The following is a 24,021-nucleotide window of genomic DNA, read 5'->3' as shown; positions in this document are numbered from 1 at the left end:
GGTTTGAACCCTGGGGTGGGTACAAACTTCAGGAAGTTGGCGAGCCTTGCTGCAGTTGCCTCACTAGCTCCCTCCATTGGATTGAATGATGCAGAGCCAGTTGGAGTAGGTGACCTTCTTCTAGGTGGCAGTTTCCCAAGTCTTGTAGGTGTGTTCCTGTTTTGTTCATGCTCCTGCAATGCAGACAATATTTGACATAAGGCCTATAAAGTTTGATAAATAATAAAAAGACATTACATGAAGCATTATTAAACACAATACCTTTTGGGAGTTTTCAGCTTCAGAGTATGAGGGCTGAGACAAATAATTTCAGCCTGCTGGACATCCACATCCACAAGAGTGGCAGGAGCAGGGGCAGATGCAGTAGCAGTAGCAGTAGCGGACGCTGTTGCAATTCCAGAGCCTGTAGCAGTAGCAGAGGCAGTTGCAGCTTGAAGTGCATTGGAAGTAGTTGTTGTAGCTGACGCAGTGGCAGTTGCAGTGACATTCTGAGCAGCAGCCTTAGGGTCTTTAGCAGCAGCCTCCGCAGCTTTCTTCTTCTCAGCCTCTGCAGCTTCAGCCGCCTTCTTCTTCTGACACCCTCTTTTTGTATGACCTTTCTGCAAGCAATACTTGCAAGTGAATGGTTGTAGCTGTCTCTTCAGAGTGGTGGTTGGCTTGGATTTCTTGCTAGAGTGACCCCCCTCATCCACATCCTTCCTTCTCTTGGTTTGGAGCTGTCCAGGTTTCCTCTTAACCAAAGGTGCCAATGGTCTGTTGGCCTCAAATCTTTCCCATAATTGTTGGCCAGGTAAAGGATTTATGTGGTGGGAGTAAGTGGCTTTGTAGGACTCCATTGTGAGGAGCTTGTGGCAGAAATCTTCTGGCCACTTGTTGACCCTAGCAATAGCAGCACATGCGTGCACACATGGGATTCCTGCAACACCATCATCAGCAATAATAATTAGGTGCATAGTTAATTAGACTCACTAGGCAGAGTAGTTAAATAATTAAGTAACAGTTAAAGACATTACCTGTTAGCATCCAAAACTGACAAGTACATAGCCTTTTCCCCAGATCCACTACATGGTGTGTAGGGTGTCTATGTACCTCGAACTTCTCGTATCCGGTGTCTCCAGCCCAGATTGGTTGCCATTGCCTAGATTCCTTCCTCAGCTTCTCCAGTCTGCTCTTGATCACTGGGGGAAGTATCCCCACATGATTATCCAACTTCACTTTATTTTTGGCCATCGTCCTCATTACGAACATCCTAACCTCTTCCAGCAGTGTGATTATAGGCTTCCTCCTAGCTTTCTTAATCTTTGCGTTGAATACTTCGCACGCATTGTTACATATTGAGTCTAACTTTGGCTTGTGACTGAACTGAGATCTTGTCCAAGAATGTGTTGGCCACTTTTCTAGGTATGCCCATGCCTCCGGATTAAGCCTCTTTAACTTTTCCCTATGTTCCCTGAATTCCTCAAATGTTGTGGCTCGTGCACAATCCCACAACAACCCTCTTAATTCCAGATCTTTCCATTGCTTGTTGAAATTCTTCCACAAATGCCATACACAGATATGGTGATGCACATTGGGCATCACCTCCTGTACAGCATTTATAAGTCCCTACAACACAGAGTGGATGCCAATAATAATTAACACAGATACAACAGAGAGAAGTCTGTTGAATACACATTTATATGCTCACCCATGTAGACCTTTACTTTTTTAATTTTCACCATAATAGTCCTTGAGTTTCTAACAAAGGCACCATAAATGTCCCTAACTTTTACTATCGTGCATCTACATTAGTCCTACTCAGATATCAGCAAGCCTCTTACAGATCCAGGATATTGTAACACAGTGATGCAAATAAACTGGAAACTAAATCAGAAGAGATTAGCAGCCATGTACCTTTTGCATATCAGATATGAAACACCAACCATGTGTCTTGTAATCTCCCAAATCTGCGTGCAATAGTTCCAGGAACCATTTCCAGTTGGCAGTGTTTTCAACTTCTACAATTGCCCAAGCAATGACATATATGTGGTGGTTTGCATCCTGCCCAATAGCTGATAGAATCTGCCCTCCAAAGACAGTTTTCAGAAAAGCACCATCAAGTCCAATGAATGGACGACATCCTGCCTTAAATCCATTCTTGCAGCCAGTTAAACACACATACATTTTCTCAAATATGACATCATCGTTTGACGGTGGGATGGTGCAAATTTTGACAGTTGAACCCGGGTTTGTCTTCAGTAGTGTCTCCCCATAGTCCCTCACCATTGCATACTGTGCCTTTTCATCACCATATACAAGGTTTCTAGCATCAGATAGTGCCCTTGAGATCGAGTTCCTATTCAATGACAGATCATACTTTGTCTTGAAGAAGGTGTTTGCATCACAATGCCTGAAGTTGGGATACTTGTGACTTTCTTCACAAGCTTACTAGCAACCCAGTTACGATTGGCTGCTCTGTTCTTATCCTCCGTTGCACAGCTATGCTCATCTCTGAAAGTCTTCACTTTCCAGCAAGTATCGTCTCGGTCCTTGGAAGCAAAGATGACCCAACTACATTCCTTCACCTTGCAAACTGCCCTAAGCCTCTTCCTATCACTTTTATTGAACCGAATACGCCTTCCCTCCTGAATGGTGTACTCCCTAACAGCCTCTTTGAAATCTCACTTTGTATTAAACTTCATTCCAACCTCCAAGTGAAGCTCCCCGAACCTAGCCCCCTCTCTAAAAACAGGAAACACCTCATCAGACTCGATCTCCTCTTTTAATTCGTCTTCAGAGTTGGGTGGAGTTTTCATCTCCAATGAATGCCAAGAGTTGGCACCATCAGAATCAGTCCCAGGATCGTATGCATCATAATCATCATTCTTATTAGTTCCAACTTTTCCAAAATCCACTTCTACATCAGAATTACCCTCCACAAAAGCATCTTCATCAACACAAATCTTCTCCTTCATCTTACTCTTTCCCTTACCCTTATCCTGTGAAGCACTCCCCTTACTTGTTTTCTTCTTACCTTTTACCTTAGGTGAAGGAACAGGGTCCGCAGCACATGAATCAGATGAGCTGTCTTCACTTACTGGTTTATATGGCTCATCTTCTGAACTATCATCAGAATTAGAGGACTCCTCATCAGATGACATCAACATCACTGGGATCTTGCTACCCTGCCCTCTTTTCTGAGCCTTTATGCCTCCTATCCCAGTGGCAGACCTGAGGCAATACCTCTTATGAACTTTCATTTGACTTGGTTTCGGGGTGTTCTTGGCCTTCTTTTTAACTTTTTGTTCAGACGGCACCTTAACAGATGCTTTTACCCCTTCCTCTCTAGGTCGACTCACATTAGCAGTAGGATTCTTTTCATGATTTGGCCTAGAACCATCGTCTGGGGCAGCTGCAACATTTTCCTTAGCTTGAGTACCAAGGTCCCTTACTTGATCATCAATGTATACTATAACCTCCTCCCCTTCTATCAGTTCAGGTGACGAAACCTGATGTTCAATGTAGATATCAACAAGGCCGGCATTCTGTGAACCCATCTCACACATCTCTCTTAGGTCTGCATCACTATTTAACTTCCTCAATCCCTCCCCTATGCTCTTTCCAGGTACAAGCCACCAGACTTCCTTCATTCTGTCATAACCTAGCTCCTTATAATAGTTTCTCAGGTAAAATACATCCAACCTATCCACCTCAACATCACCTAGGCAGTTTCTGTTGTCCGGATAGTAATCAATCTTTCCATCCACACCCTTCTCAAAACTTCCTCCATGATGAAACATAATGTCCAGAACTTCATCCATCTGCCAGATAAGTTAACAAACAAATTAAACACATGCAACCTTTCTTTGAGGAAGAAAAAAAACAGAGCAAACCAAACCCCTTCCTAACAACGTAACCACAAAAACCTAACAACATAGAAATCTAAACAAAACACCAAACGAAGATCAACTCTCCTTCAATCAAGACACCACGTAAAGAGCCATCAGTGAAAACCAAAAAAAAAAATTAAACTTCAACTACATATTGTGTATTACTAACCTTGTTGTAGCTGACGATGACGATACCCTCTGCTTCAACAACTTCATACCTGTGGTGTACTTCCTTCTCCTGGCAATGAACTCACTCAAGCAATAACCAGAACGTGCCCTAATGTCACACCATTCTCTGGACGACAGCGAGAGGAAACGTTTGAAGAGAAGTAGGAGAAAGACTAACGAATGATCAACCCTCTCCCCAAGCAACGTTTCAATTCCCCTCCAAGGCAAAACGACGTCGTCCTGATTCATTAACACCATCCAGGCAAAACGGCGTCGTTTAAGGCTGCCTACGTGGACAATAAGCAGCCAGCTCAGCGCTCCGGCTGCTGAGTCACGCCGGAATTGGGTGGAGGGACCAGGATTTCGCACGGAGCTCAATCTGAAGGGTGCAATTAGAACATTTCAAAAGTCAGGGGTAACATTGGTGCACGGGCTCAATCTGAGGGACCATTATGTGTATTCGGATGGTGAGAGTGGTTAATGCATGAGTCTTTGTTTGGTTTCAGGGCACCGTTCGGAGAGAAGCTACTGCACGACGCGTGTCCATCCCCTTCCAAATCGGACCATGCGTCTGATGAATGGCAAATCGGACGGTCCGTTTAGTCAGTAGGAACTCGGAGGGTCCGAGTTGTGACTATACTGACACCACAACATTGTGAAGCACCTCCTTCCCTCATAATGGAGTCCAACACCACTCATGCTTCTATATTCAAATTAAAAAGCGGCAGAAACGAGAGGCTGGTTAACGGAGAAGAGAAGGACGATCAAACCCTAAATTCTCTACCGCCATTTTTGCAGTCGTTCTCGCTGCCGTTTTCGCCGCCGGCACCATTACCACTGCCGTGTTCGTTGCAGTAGAGAGCTTCCGGATCGAGCCACCTATCTTATCAACGCGTTTTCAAATCTGTTTCTCTATACTGTTGTTGCTGTCATTGTTGCCACCGCAGTTTCCGCCGCGGTTGCCATCACAGTTTCTGCCGCCGATGCCAACGTAATTGCCGTGGTACAACGCATTTTCAGATCTGTTCACTCCCGAGCTTCTTCTTCAACGCTGCTTTCTCTCACTCCAATTTCTCTCCTTTGGACTGCCGCTGGTACTTCTTTTTCTTCTTCTTCCCTGTTAATTTGCTGATATTTCTTCTTGGTTAATGATAAACTTCTTCTCTGTCTCGCCTCCTTAGTTCTGTTGCAATAATAGTTCTGATATATAGGACTTAAGTTCTTCACTGTTTCCATACGCAGTTTTTTGCACTTCATTAAGGATCTAATCTATTATATTATTGATGCAAGTTTCTTAGATATATTATGTTACATGAGTTTTCTTTTATCATTATTCGTTTTTCATTTCTGACAGATGAAGACATTAGAAAGGAATTTCTTAGTTCATGGAAAACCATGTCAATGGTAGATGATGATGCAATGGGTTTTGGCTTTGACTCTATTCCTAAAGGGAAGAAAAAGACATTTGACTTTGAGAAACTGTGAGTCTTCTTGAATTTTAGAGTTTGATTTTGGCAAAGTGAAATATGAAGTCAAAGGATGTTGTTATTGGTTTCATTCTAAAACATCCTTCATTTTAAATGTTCTAGTTGACTGATAAGATGTTTGTATTTAACACTTATACTAGAGAAGGGTTATATGATACATTAAATTTTTTATTTCACTAAAGGCAGGATATACATATATGCAAATGTGAATTAGTAGCACCTATTTATTTCTAAGAAACACTCTCTTGCTGTCGGGACATGAATTTTAATTTGGACGATGAGTTCAAAAACATATCATCATTTAAGATGGACATGTCTGACCTTGATTTTGCATGCACACTCAAAAAATCTTTCCAGTCTAAGGACAAAAAAGGAGAATCTTCTGTTGGTGGAAAAGCAGGAAAAGAAGATGCATTTAATTTCAGCTTTGATTTTAATGAGTAAGTGGCAAAGTACTCAAGAAAATAATCATCTAATGTGGAACAATGTTATTGTTGGCTTCAGCTATGGTAGTGTGAGTGTTTTGAAGGTTCAAATGTATTATCATATTGTCACTTCATTAATTATCTGGTTATGTTGCATATTATGTAAATGAAAGAAATGTTTAATAAAATAATAATAAAAATTATTATTGTTTTGCAGGATAACAGTTGGAACTTGTAATGTTGCTGGAAGACTTCATCTAAGGATCTTGATATTGAAGACTGGCTTTGTACTGAAGAACCAGCAGATATCTACATCATTGGATGTGTGTTCTATCAATTTGCCTGATAATTTTGTTATTTACTTTCTACTTTATGTGTTTTTCTCCCCAAACTGTTTGCCTTTTCACATTAATGACATTTGTACCTTTTTATATTTTTTCCCCTTTTATTAATGACATATGTTAGGATCACTCAAGAAGCTTTTGGGAGAATCTTATATACCGTGATCTAATCTGATTGTTCACATAGCTCTGTGTTACAAGTTTATTACATAGTTCCATTTAGTTTTTTTTTATGTTATAGTTCATAGAGTTTTGTTGTTGAACTGTATTAATTGATTTCAATGATATTTATCACCTATTTATTCAATTAGTATATCTTATTTGCAAAGTATCTTTATCTGCTAAATCTTTTCACTGATTAGCACACACAGATTTAATCAAGCAAAACTTCACCCTGGAATCCTGTAAATTTGTTCTTCACTGGATGCTGAGTTTTTCATTCCTATGGTTCATAAGAATGGATTTAGTGAAGAAAAAATATATGCTTAGCATGCATTTACCAAATATCTATCTGTATCCTTATGCTAAACTAAGCCTACTTCATACACTTACACTATGAGTTTCCATTTTAAAATTGGTCTTCTAATTGGTCTTCATAAGAAACTAAGCCTACCAAATGTTATTGTTGGCACCAGCTTTAATGAAGTGACACAAAATTTTAATTGCCTATACTATTCAACTTCTATGTGAATGATTTAGAGGTAATTCAATATGGACCATATTCACTTAATTAATTCATCTCCAAAATATTATAGAAAAAAAAATAAATGTTAGTAGTTCTTCAATTATCTCCACATCATTCCAAGTCCAAAGAAGCCTTTACACATCCTTCAGAATGTTAGTGGAATCATAAAGCCCAAAAGGTGAATGATTATTTTATTATTATTTTCTTTTGTTTTCTTTCTCTATTTTTAATTTATTTTGTTATTGCTAAAAAATACACCCACGAGAATCATATAAAATTTTATTTATTTATTTTTTATTTTGTTGCTGGTATAATGATGAGGTTTGTTTTGTAGAATGACTCTGTTGTTAGGATCCCCAGTCTCAGGGAAGACCACATTGCTATTAGCCTTGATTGACATTTTGCTGGAAAATTTGGCAAAGATTTAAAAGTAAGCAAATCAATCAAATTTTGCTACAATAAATTCATACGTTGTAGGCCATAGTTCCTTTTAAATTTTAGTAATTAAATTATTACACATGGATATTCTTGTTCCTATGTGTTTAATAAAAAAAGGATAATAACTGGGTTAGTTATGATGATGAAAAAATCAGAAATCAGGAGAGTAACGTACAATGGGAATGGGGTAGAAGAGTTTGTGGCACAGAGAAGTTCAGCGTATATTCGGCAACATGGTTAATTAGATGAATTAGTTTAGTACTTGAGTTTGTGGCCAAAGGTAACATTTTAAGCTTTTTATTTATTATGTGCTTGACATTTTATCAAAGGCTAATGATGTTATTAATTAGAAGTATTTATTTATTGAAACAGATTTCATATGGAAAGACAGCCACTAATAATAATAGCAGAGGCAGAGGCAGAACTTGTGACACAGACCTCTGTATACCAATGGTCAATTGAAGATGAGATAACATTAATATGTTTAACCTTAATACTTTGGCCCTTCTATACTTCCCATGTATGGATATTCTCACTCATTGTGCTTGTTTGAAAGTTATTGACTAGCATGTTTTATGGGATAGAATTAGACGCCTAGTATCTAGTTGGTGTAAAAATCATGATCTTTATAGGAGAGTTCCCTCATGTTCAGGGATTGGAAGGCTATGCTTTTAGATAAATATTTTGTTTTATGTTTTTGCTTTTGTATTAGCTATGATTAAATTTTTCTCTGGAGTCTCACCTGTTAATCTATCAAATTTGTTTTCATGGTTATATGAAATTAGGGTTGCAAACATTGAAACTGCTTGCATAATTGTGCAGGTATGAGGTTTAAGGTTCACCAGATGCATTCTCTACTTCAGTTCATCAATATAAAATACTTTCTAAAGGTCTTTTGGGATTGCATTCATATTTTCATTTTGAGACTTTTATGTAATTAGATGATATTGAAATATTGAAGTTGTTTTATTTTACTTTTTAAAGAAAAAAATAATAGTTATGTAGAACAATACCATATGTAATTATGTTTGGAACTATTGACAATGAGAATTTTTTTATTCAGAGTTATGTCTTATATTGAGGAATTGTGTTATAAAATATTTAGTTTTTAAATTTTGATATTAAAAAATAAATTTCTAATTTGAGAATATGTAAATGAGATAAGATTAATGAATGATTTGAAATTAAAAATAAATAAATAATTATAAGGTTTGTGGAGGTTTGAAAATGTCATAAAATAGTTAGTTTTTGTTAAATTAAAAAATCAATTTGTAGGAATTTTAAACTACTACAAAAGTGATTTAAAACCGTCACAAAACTTCAATATAAAACCCCCACTAAATACACATAAAACCCCTCATAAAAGACCTCGTGACACCTCAAATTTTGGGGATTTTAAAAATCCCCCCCAAACCATTTAGTGAGAGTTATAAACCTCCACAAATAAGAAAAAAACTGCCACAAATAAATAAAAACCTTGTAGTGCTCCTTAACAGATTTTCCAATCAATCAACGCGCGAATATATAATTTCTTTTTTCGAAAGGATTTCGTTTTCTTTTTTGAATTCCTTCTGCGTTTTCTTGCCTTCTCTCTTCGATCTCTTTTGTGCGCTTCTCTCTCCCTTCTCCTTCGTTGTTTACGTAAATTTCTCTTTCTGTTCTTTTTCTTCGTTTTTCTCGTTTTCCATTGTTTCTGAAATCAAGCTCTGAAATCGTTTTGAAGATAATGGATGATTCAACTTCAAATTATCAACTCAACCAGAGCGAAGTGGATTTTGAATTTGAATTCAATGAAGTTCCTGAAGTCTGGTTTAATTTCAGTTAATAATTGAATCTGAATTTGAATCCAGTTAGTAGTTTATGATTGTATAGCTGAATAATGAGTGAACCTTGTCTGTGAAATTTGCTGTTTATTGTTTCTTGTTTGAATTGAATCTAATGTACTAGTTCTGATGAATTTTCTGCATTTTATATCAGGGGTGTAAATCAAGAATATTTGGGTATATTTCAGGAATATTTGGGTGTATTTACAGTTTATGACTTTTCATCTCACTAAGGGTGTTTTAGTTGAATTGTTTTAGTTCTGTTTATTGATGATTCATGAATTTGATTATTGTTATTTTTTATGATGGTTTTATAGTTGTATTTGCATTCTATAGTTTATGCTTGTTTTAATATGGTGTATTTTAGGTGTATTTTGCAGCAAATTTGTGGTATTGATGAGTAGTTTGTATCCAAGGTTGGGATGACTTTTAACACCCTTGAAGATGCTGCAAAATTCTATAAGGATTATACGAAGGCTGCAGGTTTTTCTACAAGAGTTCGGAGCACAAATAAAAAGGGAAACAAAATTAAGAATGAATTGATTACATGTAGCATAGAGAAAAAATGGAAATTGAAAATATCTACGACCGAGAAGACAAATTCCTTAGCTGGATTTGAAGTAGGGAAATCAAAATTTTTTTATTGTTTTGAATCCAATCAATTGGTTGAGGTGTGGTTCAATTTAGAAGAAAAAATATAGCATTAGAGGAAACATTTTTCTATATTTGTAGCAAATTTGGGTGTACTTGTAAGAATTTTGAGTGTATTTTTATTTTGATAAGTTCTGCATAACTTAAAACTCTTCCTCTTCCTCCTCTTCATCTTCAGCTTCTTTTTTTTTTAATCATCATCACTATTTTCTTCTTCTTTTTTCTTTTATTTTTCTTTTCCTTTTTGTTTCACTTTCTCAAGTTTCTTCTTGTTTTACTCTCTTAATAAGAATAAAAACAAAAAAATCAAACAAAGAAGAAGAAGAAACACATAATGCTGTAAAATTAATTGGAATATGAAGAACTTACATTTATTTAACTAAAAGAAAGAAAGAAATAAGGAAAAGAAGAAGAAGAAAAAATGCAGAATTAGAGAAAATATTTTTCTGTACAAAAATGCTATTTGTATACTAAAATCAGCCACGAAAATCAGCCACCAATGTATTTGTGTATAAATACATGTGTGCTTTAATTTATTTTCAATGTATATTTGTATTCTAGTATGTATTTTATACTAGTAGTTGACTTTGGTGGCTGATTTTAGTGTACACATAGCATAACTCATTTCTGTATTTACAGCAAATTTGGGTGTAAAACGAAGATATTTTGGTGTGATACGAAGATATTTGGGTGTAAAACGAATATATTTGGGTGTATTTTTATTCTGATAAGTTCTGCATAATTCAGAACTCTTCCTCTTCATCTTCCTAATCTTCTGCTGCTACTTTTTTTTTTTCATCATCATCACCATCTTCTTATTTTTTTTCTTATTTATCTTTTTCCTTTGTTTTACCTTCTCAAGTTTTTTCTTGTTTTACTCTCTTAACAAGAATAAAAATAAAAAAATCAAACAAAGAAGAAGAAAAAATACATAATGCTACAAAATTACTTGGAAGAGGATGGACTTATATTCATTTAACTAAAAGAAAGAAAGAAATAAGGAAAAGAAGAAGAAGAAAAAATACAGCATTAGAAGAAATATTTTTTTGTACAAAAATGCTATTTGTACACTAAAATCAACCACTAAGATCAGCCACCAATATATTTGTGTATAAATATATGTGTTTTAATTTTTTCAATGTATATTTGTATTCCAGTATATTTTGGTGGCTGATTTTAGTGTACACGTAGCATAACTCATTTCTGTATTTGCAGCAAATTTGGGTGTAAAACGAAGATATTTGAGTGTATTTTTATTCTGATAAGTTCTGCATAATTCATAACTCTTCATCTTCTTCCTCCTCATCTTCTGGTGTTTCTTCTTCTTCATATTTTCATAATTCTTTTTGAGAGAAAAAAATCAAACAAAGAAGAAAAAATATATAATGTTGCAAAATCAAAAAAAGAAAGAGGAGAAACACGACGATAAAGATGAAACACGCGAAGAAAAAGGAGAAGAAGAAGAAGAAAGAAGAGGAGGAGAAACGTAAAGAAAAAATGGCAGTTGTGATTTTCATCAAGAAAGTAACGGTGAAGGAGCGCTTTTTAGAAACGTGATGCACGTGTTAACACATTTTTATGAGTGAACGTAATTTTTGTTAGATTTGGCCCAACTTGTAAGATTTATAAGTAAAATAAACTTATATGTATAGCATAACGATAAAAATAAATAAAGATACATTTTTGTCGAATTAACGTAATTGTATAATAAATTTAATTCAATTATAGAATTAAAAGCGAATCAAATCAACTTTAAACCAACTCAAACTTAATTAGTTAAGATTTTAATAAGTTGAGCCTTAAGATTGCGAGCAGAATTTAAGTTAAAATTTAATCAAATTTAAACAACTAATTTATCCTAATTAATCTAATAAGTATTGACTTAAAATAAATTAAAATATTATATTAATCACCAATACTCTAACATATAATACGCAGCCTCAAAAATATTTGTTCTTCCTATTAAACTTACTTTACTCATTCTTAAATATTTTTACTAATAAGTAAAGAGTATTACAATTTTTTCGAGTTAAATAAATTTTAACTATTTATTATAAAATATACATTTTGTTCTTAAAATTTATAAAAAAATATAAAAATATCCTTACAACCAATTTTTTTAAAAAAAATAGAATTAATTTAATAATAATTTTATAAAAGTAATCTTTAATATAAATAAAATCAAACATAAAGTTATGTCAATGATTTTTAGTTATAATAAAATATTAATTTAATTATTCTATTAATTTTATATTTTTATCAAATTTATAATTATTTTTTTATTTTTTTAATTAAATTTTTATATTATTTTTAATTTTATAATTAAGTTATTTTTGCGTCAAAATTAAAAAATATGTAGATAAAGATTTAGTTATCGACATTGAACACACTTCCAAGTTCTAAGATAGATTGGAGGAGAGGGCTCGTGTTTTACTTCCGCATCGGAGTGGCCGCATTATTTGAAAAGAGAGAGAGAGAGAGAGACAGTACCCTCTTCTGTCCCACACGCATAAACCAACAAAAGCAAGTAGACCATGAGAGGTGGGTCAGGTGGACAACGTAGTTCTCACTTCTCGGGGCATATCAATAAATTAAAATAGTAGAATCCAATCATATGGAATTGTCCATTTATCGTTGTGAAATTGGTTCCCCTGTGTTCTCCAAGTTCAATTTTGAACTGTTTGGTAGAAGAATAGAAGATTACCATGGCTAACTTGGAAATAGAAGAGGAGCCAATGCTGTCACCTCCACAACGATCTCATGGACTCCAGGGTTCGGATTTTCGGGCCCGAAGCAGGTCTATGCACATTCCCATGGTCTCCCACCGAGAAGCAACTCGTACACTTGATAGTGTGAAAACCTTTCCCCAGAAGAAGAGTGCTTCATCGTCATTCTATTCCACTGCCACTCATGAAACTCTACATCTTTCTTCGTCCCGCCGCGGCGGTGGCCCACTTAGATGGCATCGTGCTATGACAGGAAGGCTTCAATATAATCCTCTTCAAGCAGAGGTATTTGTGCTTTAAAAAACTCAACCTCCTTATCTTGTTTTTGTGATAAAAGAAAAAATGATAACATAGGTTTGTAGATTTTAAAAGAGATAATTTTTTTTTTTAAATTTAATTTAGAGAAACTTTTAAGAGCCAGCAACTTTTAGTAGTTTTAGCCATTATTTAGTTAATACAAATATTAAATTATTTTTAACAAATAAATTTTACTAATTTATGTATATAAATTCTGAAAAATATAATTGTAAATTGTATTGATTCATGTGTACAAAATTTTAGTAAATATATGTGTAAATTATATGTTTTTTGTATACAAAATTTATGTAAATATGGGTGTAAATTATTACTGGCCAAAAATAATAATATTTATTGGTCATTTAGCATTGTTCTTTAATTTATATTTATTAAAATTAAAACTTTAATATAATTTTATATATTAATAAATATTTAAATTTATTCTAATATTTATATATTGTAACCTTTTTTTTAATTTTTAAAATTATTTTACTATATGTAATTCGTGTTATTTGTGTTTATTCAAAGTAATTTTTAAACATAAATGTTACTAACTTTTAAAAAGTTATTTTTCAAGTTAGTGTTGATGAACTATTTTCTAAAAGTAAAAATTTACAAAACCAACCCGAAGTCTAAGAAATTCAAATAGGTTTGGTCAGAAGGTGTTTTTCTTCCAAAAATAAACTAGGTTTAATTACTTTTCATCCTTATAGTTTTATTAAATTTTTAATTTGATCCTTATAGTAAAACTATTTCTTTTAACAAAAGAACGGAGAATGCAAATGTAATTCACTACATAATCTCTAATTAAATTTAACTTGCAAAATATATGGCATTACATCTACGTCCTTGTTTATTCTGGTTACCATACAGGATACTATCTGATTATTATTCTTGATTCTTCAAATTATTGTTTCACTACCTAGCATTGCTAGTTTTGTTATCATTGTCCACTTTGAGGGGAAATTTTGATAATATTGTAATATTATGTATTATGCTATTGCTTTCATGTAACCAAGTTTATTTCTTTCTCCAATGTTTTGAGTGTTCACAGTTTGATAGTATTTTTGAGGGTTCTGCTTGGAGAGTCCCTTCATTCTGCTCTTCATGTGTTCCTGGAGTTATACATCCTGACAGTGTAAAACAATGGAACAAGATTATAGCTATTTTAAGCTTGGTGGCAATATTTTTGGATCCATTATTTTTCTTCTTATTGTATGTTGAAAAGGTATGTTACAAGACTTTGTCCTATTTATAACCCCACCATTGATTATTTAATATTTGTACTTATTGTTTGTCTAGAACAATTAAATCAATAGAAAAATAATGTAAACATAAAAAGATCATTTTATTTTGATCATCAGAGAACTCAAATTCATTGTTCTTCCCTTTACTTAGTTGAATTATCTTGCATGTTATAGTTACAAATATTTTCCTGATACCATCTGAACATTTTATTTGCATTTTTCATATTCATTGTGCAGCATTTGAATTGCATTGTTATCAGTTGGACAATGACGAGACCACTTATTTTACTTAGAAGCATAAATGATTTAGTATATTTCATGAACATGCTTCTCCAGGTAATCTCCAAGTTACAACCTTTTAGAAGTACTCTAATGAATGTATTTCAGTAAAAGTTTCTTGGCACCAAAGGAGGACCAGGGTATAGAAACTTTTACATCAAACATAACTGTCTACTAGAAGATTATTAGATCATAAAATAATCTAAGGGATGATAAATACATGTTGCTCAACTTTTATGTATTAGTAAATAAAAACTTAATACATAAGAGTGGTTGGCCATTCAAAAAGGTGTTTAAACACTGGAAATTGATTGAAACTTTTAATAAATGGAGAGTGCAAAGAAAATGTAGCTGGTAACAATATGATTGAAAACATGAAATGAAATAGCATTGTGATCTCATGGATAAAGATTAATAAGCATAGCTCCAGCTTGTATAACTCTGTAATTTCATCTTTTCAGTTTAGGTTGGCTTATGTTTCTGCCGGGTCAAGGTTAAGGGGTACTGATTTAATTGATGATCCAAAGAAAATTGCTCGACATTACCTGACTAGTTATTTCTTTCTTGATTTGTTTATTGCACTTCCTCTACCACAGGTAAGTGTCTTACAATCTCACTTTCTTTTTCATGATGGCATGCTTTTTTCTCTATTAAAAAAAAAAAAAGAAGATATCCACTTAAGTATTTGACTATGTCACCCATTTTATTTTTTTATTTTTATGTGAAAAGGAGATATAAAAGTTATTGAACATGAATGGTCATTTCATTTTCTCTCCATTTCCTAGAAATCAAATCTTCAGTAAAATTTGTGCTTCATGGTTAAAATTACACGCTAGCTTGTGCAGCTAGCCAAAGAGTCTAGTCCAGGTGAAATGAACCTATCCATCATATCCACTAAATATTGCAATCAACCTTTATTTGTCATTATGAGAAAATCATTCACAAATTCCCTCTTTCTACACTATCAACTAAGATTCTTTATTGATCAAACAGAGTTTGAATTTATTTGTAGACTTCCAAACTTACTTTATGGTTTAAAACTATCTCCATTGGCGTGTTTTGAACCGTAAACCTTGTATTTCAACAATTGGTCATGATTTGCAGTTAGATAGATTACTTGGTATTTTATCTTCATTCTCTGTCAAATCTAAGTATTTATCTTTTAGTGTGTGTGGAAGATATTGCCACATTGGTGATGAGGATAATGATATTTGTAAGCTTAAAGAACATAAACATTTTCAAACCAAGGATTTAGTGTGCCTCAAGTATTTTCTTGGAATTGAAGTAGCTCAATATTCTACTTGGATGGTGATTTCTCAGGGAAGTGTGACCTTGATATCTTAGAAAAGATTGGTCTGTCATATAGTTGACCTTTGGATACTCCAAGGGATCCAAATTTTATGTTGTTTCCAAGATAAGGGAGCCCTTATTATATTGCAACCAATATTGGATACTTATTAGGAAATTACAGTGGGTTTCTTCACCTTTAAATAGACAATCCTGTTAGGTTATTATGCAAGATTGGAGTTAACTTGATATCTTGGAAATGTGAGAACAAAGTGTTGTGGCTAGATCAAGGACTAAAGTAGAATATCAAGCAATAGCCTAGTAACTTATCACTAATATGGGTGAAGCATTTTCTACAAAGGCTAAAGTTTAATTTGGAGATATTAATTAGATGCAGCTCATATGTGACAATCAAGCATCCTTGCAGGTTGCCTCAAATCCAACATTCCATGTGAGAATCAAGCATAAAAAAGTAGATTATCATGTCATTAGAGCAAAGGTTCAATCTGGATTCATTGTGACTCACTTTGTGAATTCCATTGATCAATTAGTAGATATCACAAAGTCTATTAGGAACTTCGAGTAAGTTGAAACTGTAGCACACTTTTTGCATATGATTTAAAATTTTATATGATTTAGTTTGAGGGGAAGTTTTGGACATACGAAAACATCAACAAATATTTTTTAAATTTTGTTGTAGAGTTATTACTCTAAGTAACTGATGTATTTAAATTTATTGTGAGAAGTTGGTACTGTTGATGAATTTAGCTGTGTATATGGAATTATGGATCTCTATAATTAGAATAAAAACACACAAAATGAATGTTCCTCTCTTATTTTTCTATTACTTGTTACTCTCTATAGACAATCTCTGAAAAATTTACTAATTCTTATTTTAGCAATAGATGCTCCTTGTAACTTGTCTGAAACCAAGTAGCCTAAAAAATCAACCTAGTTATATGCTAGAAATAATTTTATCTCTAACAACTTCGATGTTTTTTATAGAATAATATTCAATTACTCATCAAACTCCTTTTCGGTTATATAAACAGTGTACATTATGTGCGGATCACAGTATTGTTTCTGCTGCCAAATGTGCAGATAATAGTATTGTTTGTGCTGCCAAGATATTTCGGAGCGAGTCATGCTGAGAGTCTTTTATGTGGAGTGATCCTTGTGCAGTATATCCCCAGGTTATTCCGATTTTTGCCTCTGCTAATTGTCCAGTCTCCAGAAGGATTCATATTTGAGTCAGCATGGGCAAATTTTTTTATAAATATCCTCATTTTTATACTATCTGGACATGTCGTTGGCTCTTGTTGGTACCTCTTTGGTTTGCAGGTGAGTGAAAAACATTCTTGTTGATACCTCTTTAGTATCACTTGGTTCAATTGAGATCCTCGAATCTTCATATAATTGTCTGTAATACGTAATGCAGTTTAAAATATTTACAAAATAAAGTGCTTTGTCAATATGTGTGTGCTTTCGCATGGAAATTTATTGCACCCTTTTTCCCCCTTATTTGTATCTTAGTGCGTCTCTTTTATTATCATTGATCATAAAACTATACTACAAATTTCGGATAACTTTAGACACAAGCAATTTGATTATGCAAATGAAGATTAAATAATATTCTACTATTAACGTTACTCTTTTCTTCCCCCATCCTTCTTCTAGAGGGTTAATCAATGTTTGCGAGATGCCTGCCATAATTCAGTTGTTACTCAATGCATGAAGATTATTGATTGTGGGTATGACCGTTTCTCACACTATACATCATCAGATTCAGAAATGTGGAGAAACAATGCAAATGCAACTGCTTGTTTGAATTCCTCTTCTGGTGCTTTTGATTATGGGATATACGCCAATGTTGTACAACTTACTACGCATCCTAAAATAGTCAAGAAGTATCTGTATGCACTGTATTGGGGCTTCCAAGTATGCGTTTCATTCTTCCCTTCTGTTTATTTTGTAAATTTTTTTTTTTACATTTTAGTAATTGCACATCTCATTTTTCTTCCATTGGAGGAAAAAAATAGTCTTGTTTGTAAACCAATCCCTTTTCTTTCCTATTGTCAGTTTTATGGTTGATCTTTCTCCAAAATGGATCATTGGTAACTCTAACTCCTTTAGGTTTCAAGTGTAGACTAAGCACTTTCCTACTTTATCTTGAGTTAGAAATATTATTTAATGATATGAATGGGGAAGATAATGCTTGAATTTATTAGCACATGCTCATGGATACTCTCATAATAAACCAATAATACTAACTTAGGCTATTATATATCCTTTCTTATCTTGAATACAGCAAATCAGTACCCTTGCTGGTAATCAAACCCCTAGTGATTTTGAGTTCGAAGTCCTTTTCATAATGGCAATCACAGGAATAGGACTCTTGCTTTTTGCACTTTTGATCGGAAACATACAAAACTATCTTCAAGCTCTCGGTCAGAGGTAGAACTTTGTTTTCTTTCATGCTGTATCCATCCTAAACTTTTTTATGACAATGTTTTTCATACTCATCTGTAATGATGTTTTTCATACTCATCTGTAATGCTTTAGTTGTACAATTCCTTGTATATAAAAATTTCAAAATAACTCAGGTAGGCGAGTGATAGGCACCCTAATGCGTAATTGTATTTGTATATAAATATCACTCTAAATTCTATCACCACATCAATATTCCTGTAAGTTTGACTGTAGCTGATATGTAGCTCATATTTTTGCTATTTTTTCATTAAGATATTTTGAATAGATAATGAAGAAGTCTGCTATAAATATTGTAGTTTGTCATTGCATTATTTTGTTCTCATTGGTCGGTTTAACTTTTCTAACATTGCCAATCTTAATTGAGATTTAATAGTGAAGTTCTACTGTGTTACGGGTTACAGTTTGGTCAGTGTATTTTCTTCCATATTGCTTACAGGACACTAGAAATGCAACTTAGAGGCCGTGATGTTGAGCAATGGATGAGCCAGTTTCACTTACCAGAAGATCTTAGAAGGTCTGAAATGCTTTTATTCTCTTGATGAATCGCTTCCACATTGGATCATGCATATTTTCCAATTGGTTGATGTGATTCATTGGTTATTAACTTAGGCTGCCGTTTGGTTATAAGAACAGGATAAGACAAGACACTAAGAACAAGATACAAATGACAGAAACACAAAAATTAGTATTCTTGTATTTTGTTTGGTAATAAATTAAAACTAATTATCAAAATCTAATCCATTCTTATTTTTTCTCATTCGAAAAATTTGGGAAGAAAAATATAATAATAAAAAATATAATTATGAAAAATTAACAAGAATAATAAAAGAAAAAAAATAAGTTGTATCTCTTGTTAGTGTTTCTATGTCCTTCCTGTCACGATGGACACTAAATACACCAATGTTTCTGTCCATGTCTCATCTGCCAAACACGTTTTTGTATTTCTATGTCCATGTCTCAGTGCTCCGTACTTGTAAACAAATGCAGTCTTGATGAACATGAGAAGTTTCATGTTTGTAATAATTTTCTTAGTTTGTCAGTGTAAATGCTTTGTGTTGCATAACTGGTTTTTGGTTTAATAATCTTCTTCTTCCCGTTATTTTATTTTATTTTATTTTATTTTATTTGAAAGGGTTTAATAATCATTTACTACTCTTTATATGATAACTTTCTGTACAATATTTATTGTTCATCTGGCTTACAATCATCATATTCACATGGATCAATTCCTTTCTGGCATAATTGAATTGATGCTGAAACTGTAAATATATAAGCAGCTACTTCTTACTGTACAATAGAGCATGTATGTGCTTTGAATGCAATAAATATAGTATGCCTCGTATTTTTAATTTTGTTTAGGGTGTATGTCGAATTAAATTGTGGATAACATAAACACAAGTGAGATAGGATTTCTATCATGCAGGAAAATAAGACATGTTGAACGGTATAATTGGGCTGCAACAATAGGGGTGAATGCGGAAATGCTTATGGAGAATATGCCAGAAGATCTCCAAAGAGACATAAGGCGTCATCTCTTCAGATTCATTAAGAGAGTAGGCACCAAAAATCTTGAATATCTATGGTAGCTTTCTAGTTATGTTTATGCCAACTCATCTTGTTTACACTTTGAGTGGATCATAATTATGTGGTTTACATATTAGATGAAGTACACAATGTCAGCCACTATGTTTCATATGAATTTCTGTTTGCCTAAGGTTCTCTATTCATAACATGATGGAAATGGAATCAAACAAATGTTTAATAAGAAGCTGACATATGCTGAACAACCTTGAAAATTCTCGATAATGGTGAGTCTGAGGATGTACCATTCATGCAGGTTCGAATTTTTTCTATGATGGACGAGCCTATTTTAGATGCCATTTGTGAGAAGTTAAGACACAAGATATACATCAAAGGAAGCAATATCTTGTATAATGGTGGTCTAGTGGAGAAGATGGTGTTTGTTATGCATGGGAAATTGGAGAGCATCGAAGGAGAAGATGGAATTAGAATTAGCTTAACCCAAGGGGATGCTTGTGGTGAAGAACTCTTGCAGTGGTGTTTGGAGAATTCATTACTCTACACAGGTACAACAATATTAAATGATGTGATGATGTGCCTCTTAAATATTTTCTATCATTCATCAACATGATTTACAATATGATTTCTACTGTAGCAAGCAGAAAACCAGAAAAAGTCTTGCGTAGTGAAAGGACAGTAAGGGCCTTAACAAATGTGGAGGTGTTTTCACTCCGAGCTGATGACCTTGAAGAAGTAATAATTCGTTTCTCAAGATTATTTCAAAGACCACGTGTTCAAGCAGCCCTAAGGTCAGTTGTTCCCTTTCTCTCATTATATCTTGATTTTCAGTTCAGCATAATCATCTTCCTTATGACTTAAAAGTATGTTAGTTAATCAAAAATTATAATTCTACATACACTGAGTCCAGAGTTTAATGAAGGTTTTGTGTGGAAGTTCTTCACCAGGTCTACATTGCTTACATAAATAGATCATCGATATTAGTATGGTATTGCTTAGTTAAAAATGAAAAATGAATATTTGTGATCTGATACAAGTCTAACCCTTTAGAACAGGGAGTAAAACCAAAATATATTTTCGCCTCCGGAGGTGAAAAAATGTCATTATGTGCATGGAACTAGTAAGAATAAGCATATTTGTGGTTTTCACTATAAAAGTATTTTATTTTCTTTCATTTTTTCGATGTACATGTCTGAATAATTTTTTGGTAATTTGTGATATTTTAGGTATGAATCACCTTATTGGAGATCCCTTGCTGCAACACGGATTCAGATGGCGTGGCGAAACAGGAAGAACCGTTTAAATCGTAAGCGTGCTGCCTCACAAACAAATTAGGTTCTAGATTGCATTGTAATATATCTGTAATATTATATGTAGCAACTGTAATATGTGCTGCATATTAACACATAACAAGTGTTGCTTTTGCTTGTATAACTAGAAGAAATTCAGGTCTAAAAACAAGAGATGTGGATATCCAAATAATACTAAGACGGGTCTGATCATGTATGTTGAATTCATTGAACTCGTGCCACATTTTTCAAGCAAAATTTAACTATCATGATTCATCAGTCATGACTATAGCAGCTCTTTCTACCGAAGGTTAACTGACTACAGCTTTTATGGGAATGAATTGGTAAGTAAAAAATAATTTTAATTTGCATGTTTTTATATCATATTTAATTTTTTTTTAAAGCATTCATATGATTTTTACTTAGTTTCAAATGTATATAGTTCAAGAATATAGTTTGCAAATAGCTAACACTTGATTCATCCAGATAAATGCATCAGAGGATGAACACCCTGTAATTTATGTCACAAACAACTTGCCATTTATGACTCATTGCGAGGACTCGGTTCGTTTTTTTTAATCCAAAATGCATAAATTGCAGTAGATGGTTGCGATTTATGACTAATGCTAAAAATTGTACTGCGAGGTGTTTGTTGAATTCAAATTTTGTGTATAAAGCGCACTTATCGGGTAGATTCTGATTCGTTTTTAAATTTCTTGTTCCCTAGTGCAATTTCTTTAGTTTCTAGAGTTAAATCAGAATTTCTTGGTGCAATTTACTTGTTTTTCAGTTAAAAAAAAATTTCATTGCGATTTTCTATTTTAAGAAAAAAGACATGTAAATAATATTGTATTCGGAAAAAGACATTGTTAATTAATTAGATATTATTTATTTTAGCTTAATTTTATGAAAAATTCTAATAATTGATTACCTTTCTCATATCACGAACACCGACCTTTGATCCATTTTGAACAAAAACGATAATTTTAATTGGATAACAATTTTGATATATACATACAAAAATTCAGTCATCACTGAATAGAAATATATATGTAGGATATTTTTTTAAAAAATGATTATTGATTTTAATTGGATCCATATCATAAATTGCTGAAACAATAATAAAGCACCTAATCTGTGTTTTAATTTTTGAATGTGTCACTTGAATAATTCTTCGTTATCTACTGGCTAGAAGATTGTTGAAAAAAAGTCCCGTATAATATGCTAGTTTTCAGTATTGTGCAAGCTCCAAAATGCTTCGGGGGTTTAGGCGTGAACAATGCAGTGTTTCGAAATACAGTATTGTTGTTCAAGTAATGATAGCAATTTTTAAAAGAGGATTGTTGATTATGGAAGAAAATTGTGTGCTTCTGCAATGACTTAAATCTAAATATCCTTTTTTCTTGTCAGCCGGTTCTTAACACAAAGGGTCCGTAGAGGGACATTTGTCAATTACAGATAAGAGAACAACAAGCGAGAGATAAAATGATCAAAGGATTATCATTAGAGTTAAGAGATGGTAGAAGAATTTGTTTCTGGGAAGATAATTGGCTACCATGTGGGGTGTTGCAGGATGTATTTCCAAGACTTTTTTCGGTTTCAAATCAAGTCGGATCTGTAATAGGGTACTGTGGGTTCTGGGATGGGTTGGAGTGGATATAGATCTTTCATTGGAGAAGGGTATTATTCCAATGGGAGTTAGAATTAGTTAACCAATTTCATGGAGTTCTACAAACTGTCAGGTTAACAAGGGAGAAGGAGGATAGAATAATATGAAAATTTGATAGATCAGGAGTTTACTCTACTAACTCATTTGTGCAGGTTTTGCAGGTCGAGACTCTCCCGAAGTACATTACGAGTTATAGTTTCACTAGATCTATATGGAGAGGACTAGTACCACCAAGAGTTGAGCTATTCAGTTGGTTTGTATTAGTTGGTAGGATCAATACTAAGGAAAGATTGATTAGATTGGGTATTATTGATTACAGAGATATGATTTGTGTTTTATATAAAAAAGAAATTGAGAATGATTTCTACTTATTCATTGGCTGTGAGTTCACATGGCAAGTGTGGTGTGCTTGGTTATACGCTTATAATAAATTTTGGTCTATTCCAAAAATCATTAAGCAACACTTTGAGAGTTGGACATGAGCTCCTGTAAGAAAAGTCGAACGTAACAGGTGACTGATTGGTTTTTTTGCTATCATTTGGAATATATAGTTGGAAAAGAATGCCAAGATTTTCAGGAATCAAGAAACATGCGTTGCGGAAGTTATTACCAAGTCGATTAGGAGCTACAAAGAGTGGGTTGACTTTGTTCCGTCTAGTTGTTGATGGCAGAAATAACTACAATTTTTTATTTAGTGTTTGTATTGTAATTCTGGACTTTCTAAATGCTCTACTTTACTGTGTTAAACTTTTTATTTCAAAAAAACTAAACTAGTAATAAATTGGTCAAACTATTAAATAATCGAATTATTAATTTTATTAGTGAATCATAAATTAAATTGATTTACCGATTATAATTAAATAATTATATAAAATTTTATTTTATTTTTCTAGTTTATAATAAATATTTTTTTAGTTTTATTTTTTATTAAATTAACTATGTTGTAAAATTTTAATAACTCATCAATTAATATAATTTATGATATTGGTGGTGTAGGAGATAATTACAACATAGAGAGGCTCATTAATTTTAAGGTAAGCCACCGATTCAAGAGCAGAAAAGCTGTGCATATGGAGCTGTGGAGTCTGATTATCTAAAATATTATTGTCGATGAAAGCAGAACTCAGTTAGGTGTCTTTGGAGAATACGTCTCACTGAGACAATTAAATCTTGGCTACTGATAAGTAGTGATTAGTCACACTTTATGTTTTTAGAATGAAGGTTTTTGATATTTAGGAACAAGTTACATGTTTGTGGTTATGTTGTACTTCATGGAGATTCAAAAAGTTTGGTAAACTTTATACTTATCTA

The 24,021-nt window shown here is 33.3% G+C and overlaps 1 protein-coding gene across 9 annotated transcripts; it reads left to right on the top strand.

Annotated features, from left to right (window-relative positions):
• The first annotated feature begins 12,242 nt into the window (after nucleotides 1-12,242).
• LOC112802472 (probable cyclic nucleotide-gated ion channel 20, chloroplastic) lies at nucleotides 12,243-21,324 on the top strand. 9 transcript variants are annotated; one of them, XM_025845708.3, is made up of 14 exons: nucleotides 12,243-12,898; nucleotides 13,965-14,138; nucleotides 14,395-14,493; nucleotides 14,898-15,032; nucleotides 16,151-16,305; nucleotides 16,776-17,064; nucleotides 17,401-17,661; nucleotides 18,032-18,177; nucleotides 18,650-18,727; nucleotides 19,637-19,766; nucleotides 20,051-20,300; nucleotides 20,390-20,543; nucleotides 20,979-21,058; nucleotides 21,194-21,324. In XM_025845708.3, exons 1-14 carry the CDS (start codon nucleotides 12,593-12,595, stop codon nucleotides 21,205-21,207), a joined length of 2,271 nt encoding a protein of 756 aa, XP_025701493.1. In that variant the 5' UTR covers nucleotides 12,243-12,592; the 3' UTR covers nucleotides 21,208-21,324. The 9 variants fall into 9 exon arrangements, with proteins under 9 accessions (XP_025701493.1, XP_025701492.1, XP_072093824.1 ...); XM_025845707.3 differs by having other exon boundaries at nucleotides 21,191-21,324; XM_072237723.1 differs by lacking the exon at nucleotides 16,151-16,305 and having other exon boundaries at nucleotides 16,825-17,064.
• Nucleotides 21,325-24,021: the final 2,697 nt, after the last annotated feature.

Source organism: Arachis hypogaea, chromosome 5 (assembly GCF_003086295.3).
Source record: "Arachis hypogaea cultivar Tifrunner chromosome 5, arahy.Tifrunner.gnm2.J5K5, whole genome shotgun sequence".
NCBI classification, from domain to species: domain Eukaryota; kingdom Viridiplantae; phylum Streptophyta; class Magnoliopsida; order Fabales; family Fabaceae; genus Arachis; species Arachis hypogaea.
The sequence above is the reverse complement of the archived record's forward strand: the minus strand, read 5'-3'. Positions and strand labels throughout refer to the sequence as shown.

What these genes read in the sequence shown, in the direction of transcription:
- LOC112802472 (XM_025845705.3), top strand. Translation starts at nt 12,593, where the DNA reads ATGGCTAACTTGGAAATAGAAGAGGAGCCAATGCTGTCACCTCCACAA. An exon ending in ATAATCCTCTTCAAGCAGAG is followed by an intron (nt 12,899 to 13,964) that starts GTATTTGTGCTT and finishes GAGTGTTCACAG; the next exon opens with TTTGATAGTATTTTTGAGGG. An exon ending in TTGCACTTCCTCTACCACAG is followed by an intron (nt 15,033 to 16,150) that starts GTAAGTGTCTTA and finishes GCATCCTTGCAG; the next exon opens with GTTGCCTCAAATCCAACATT.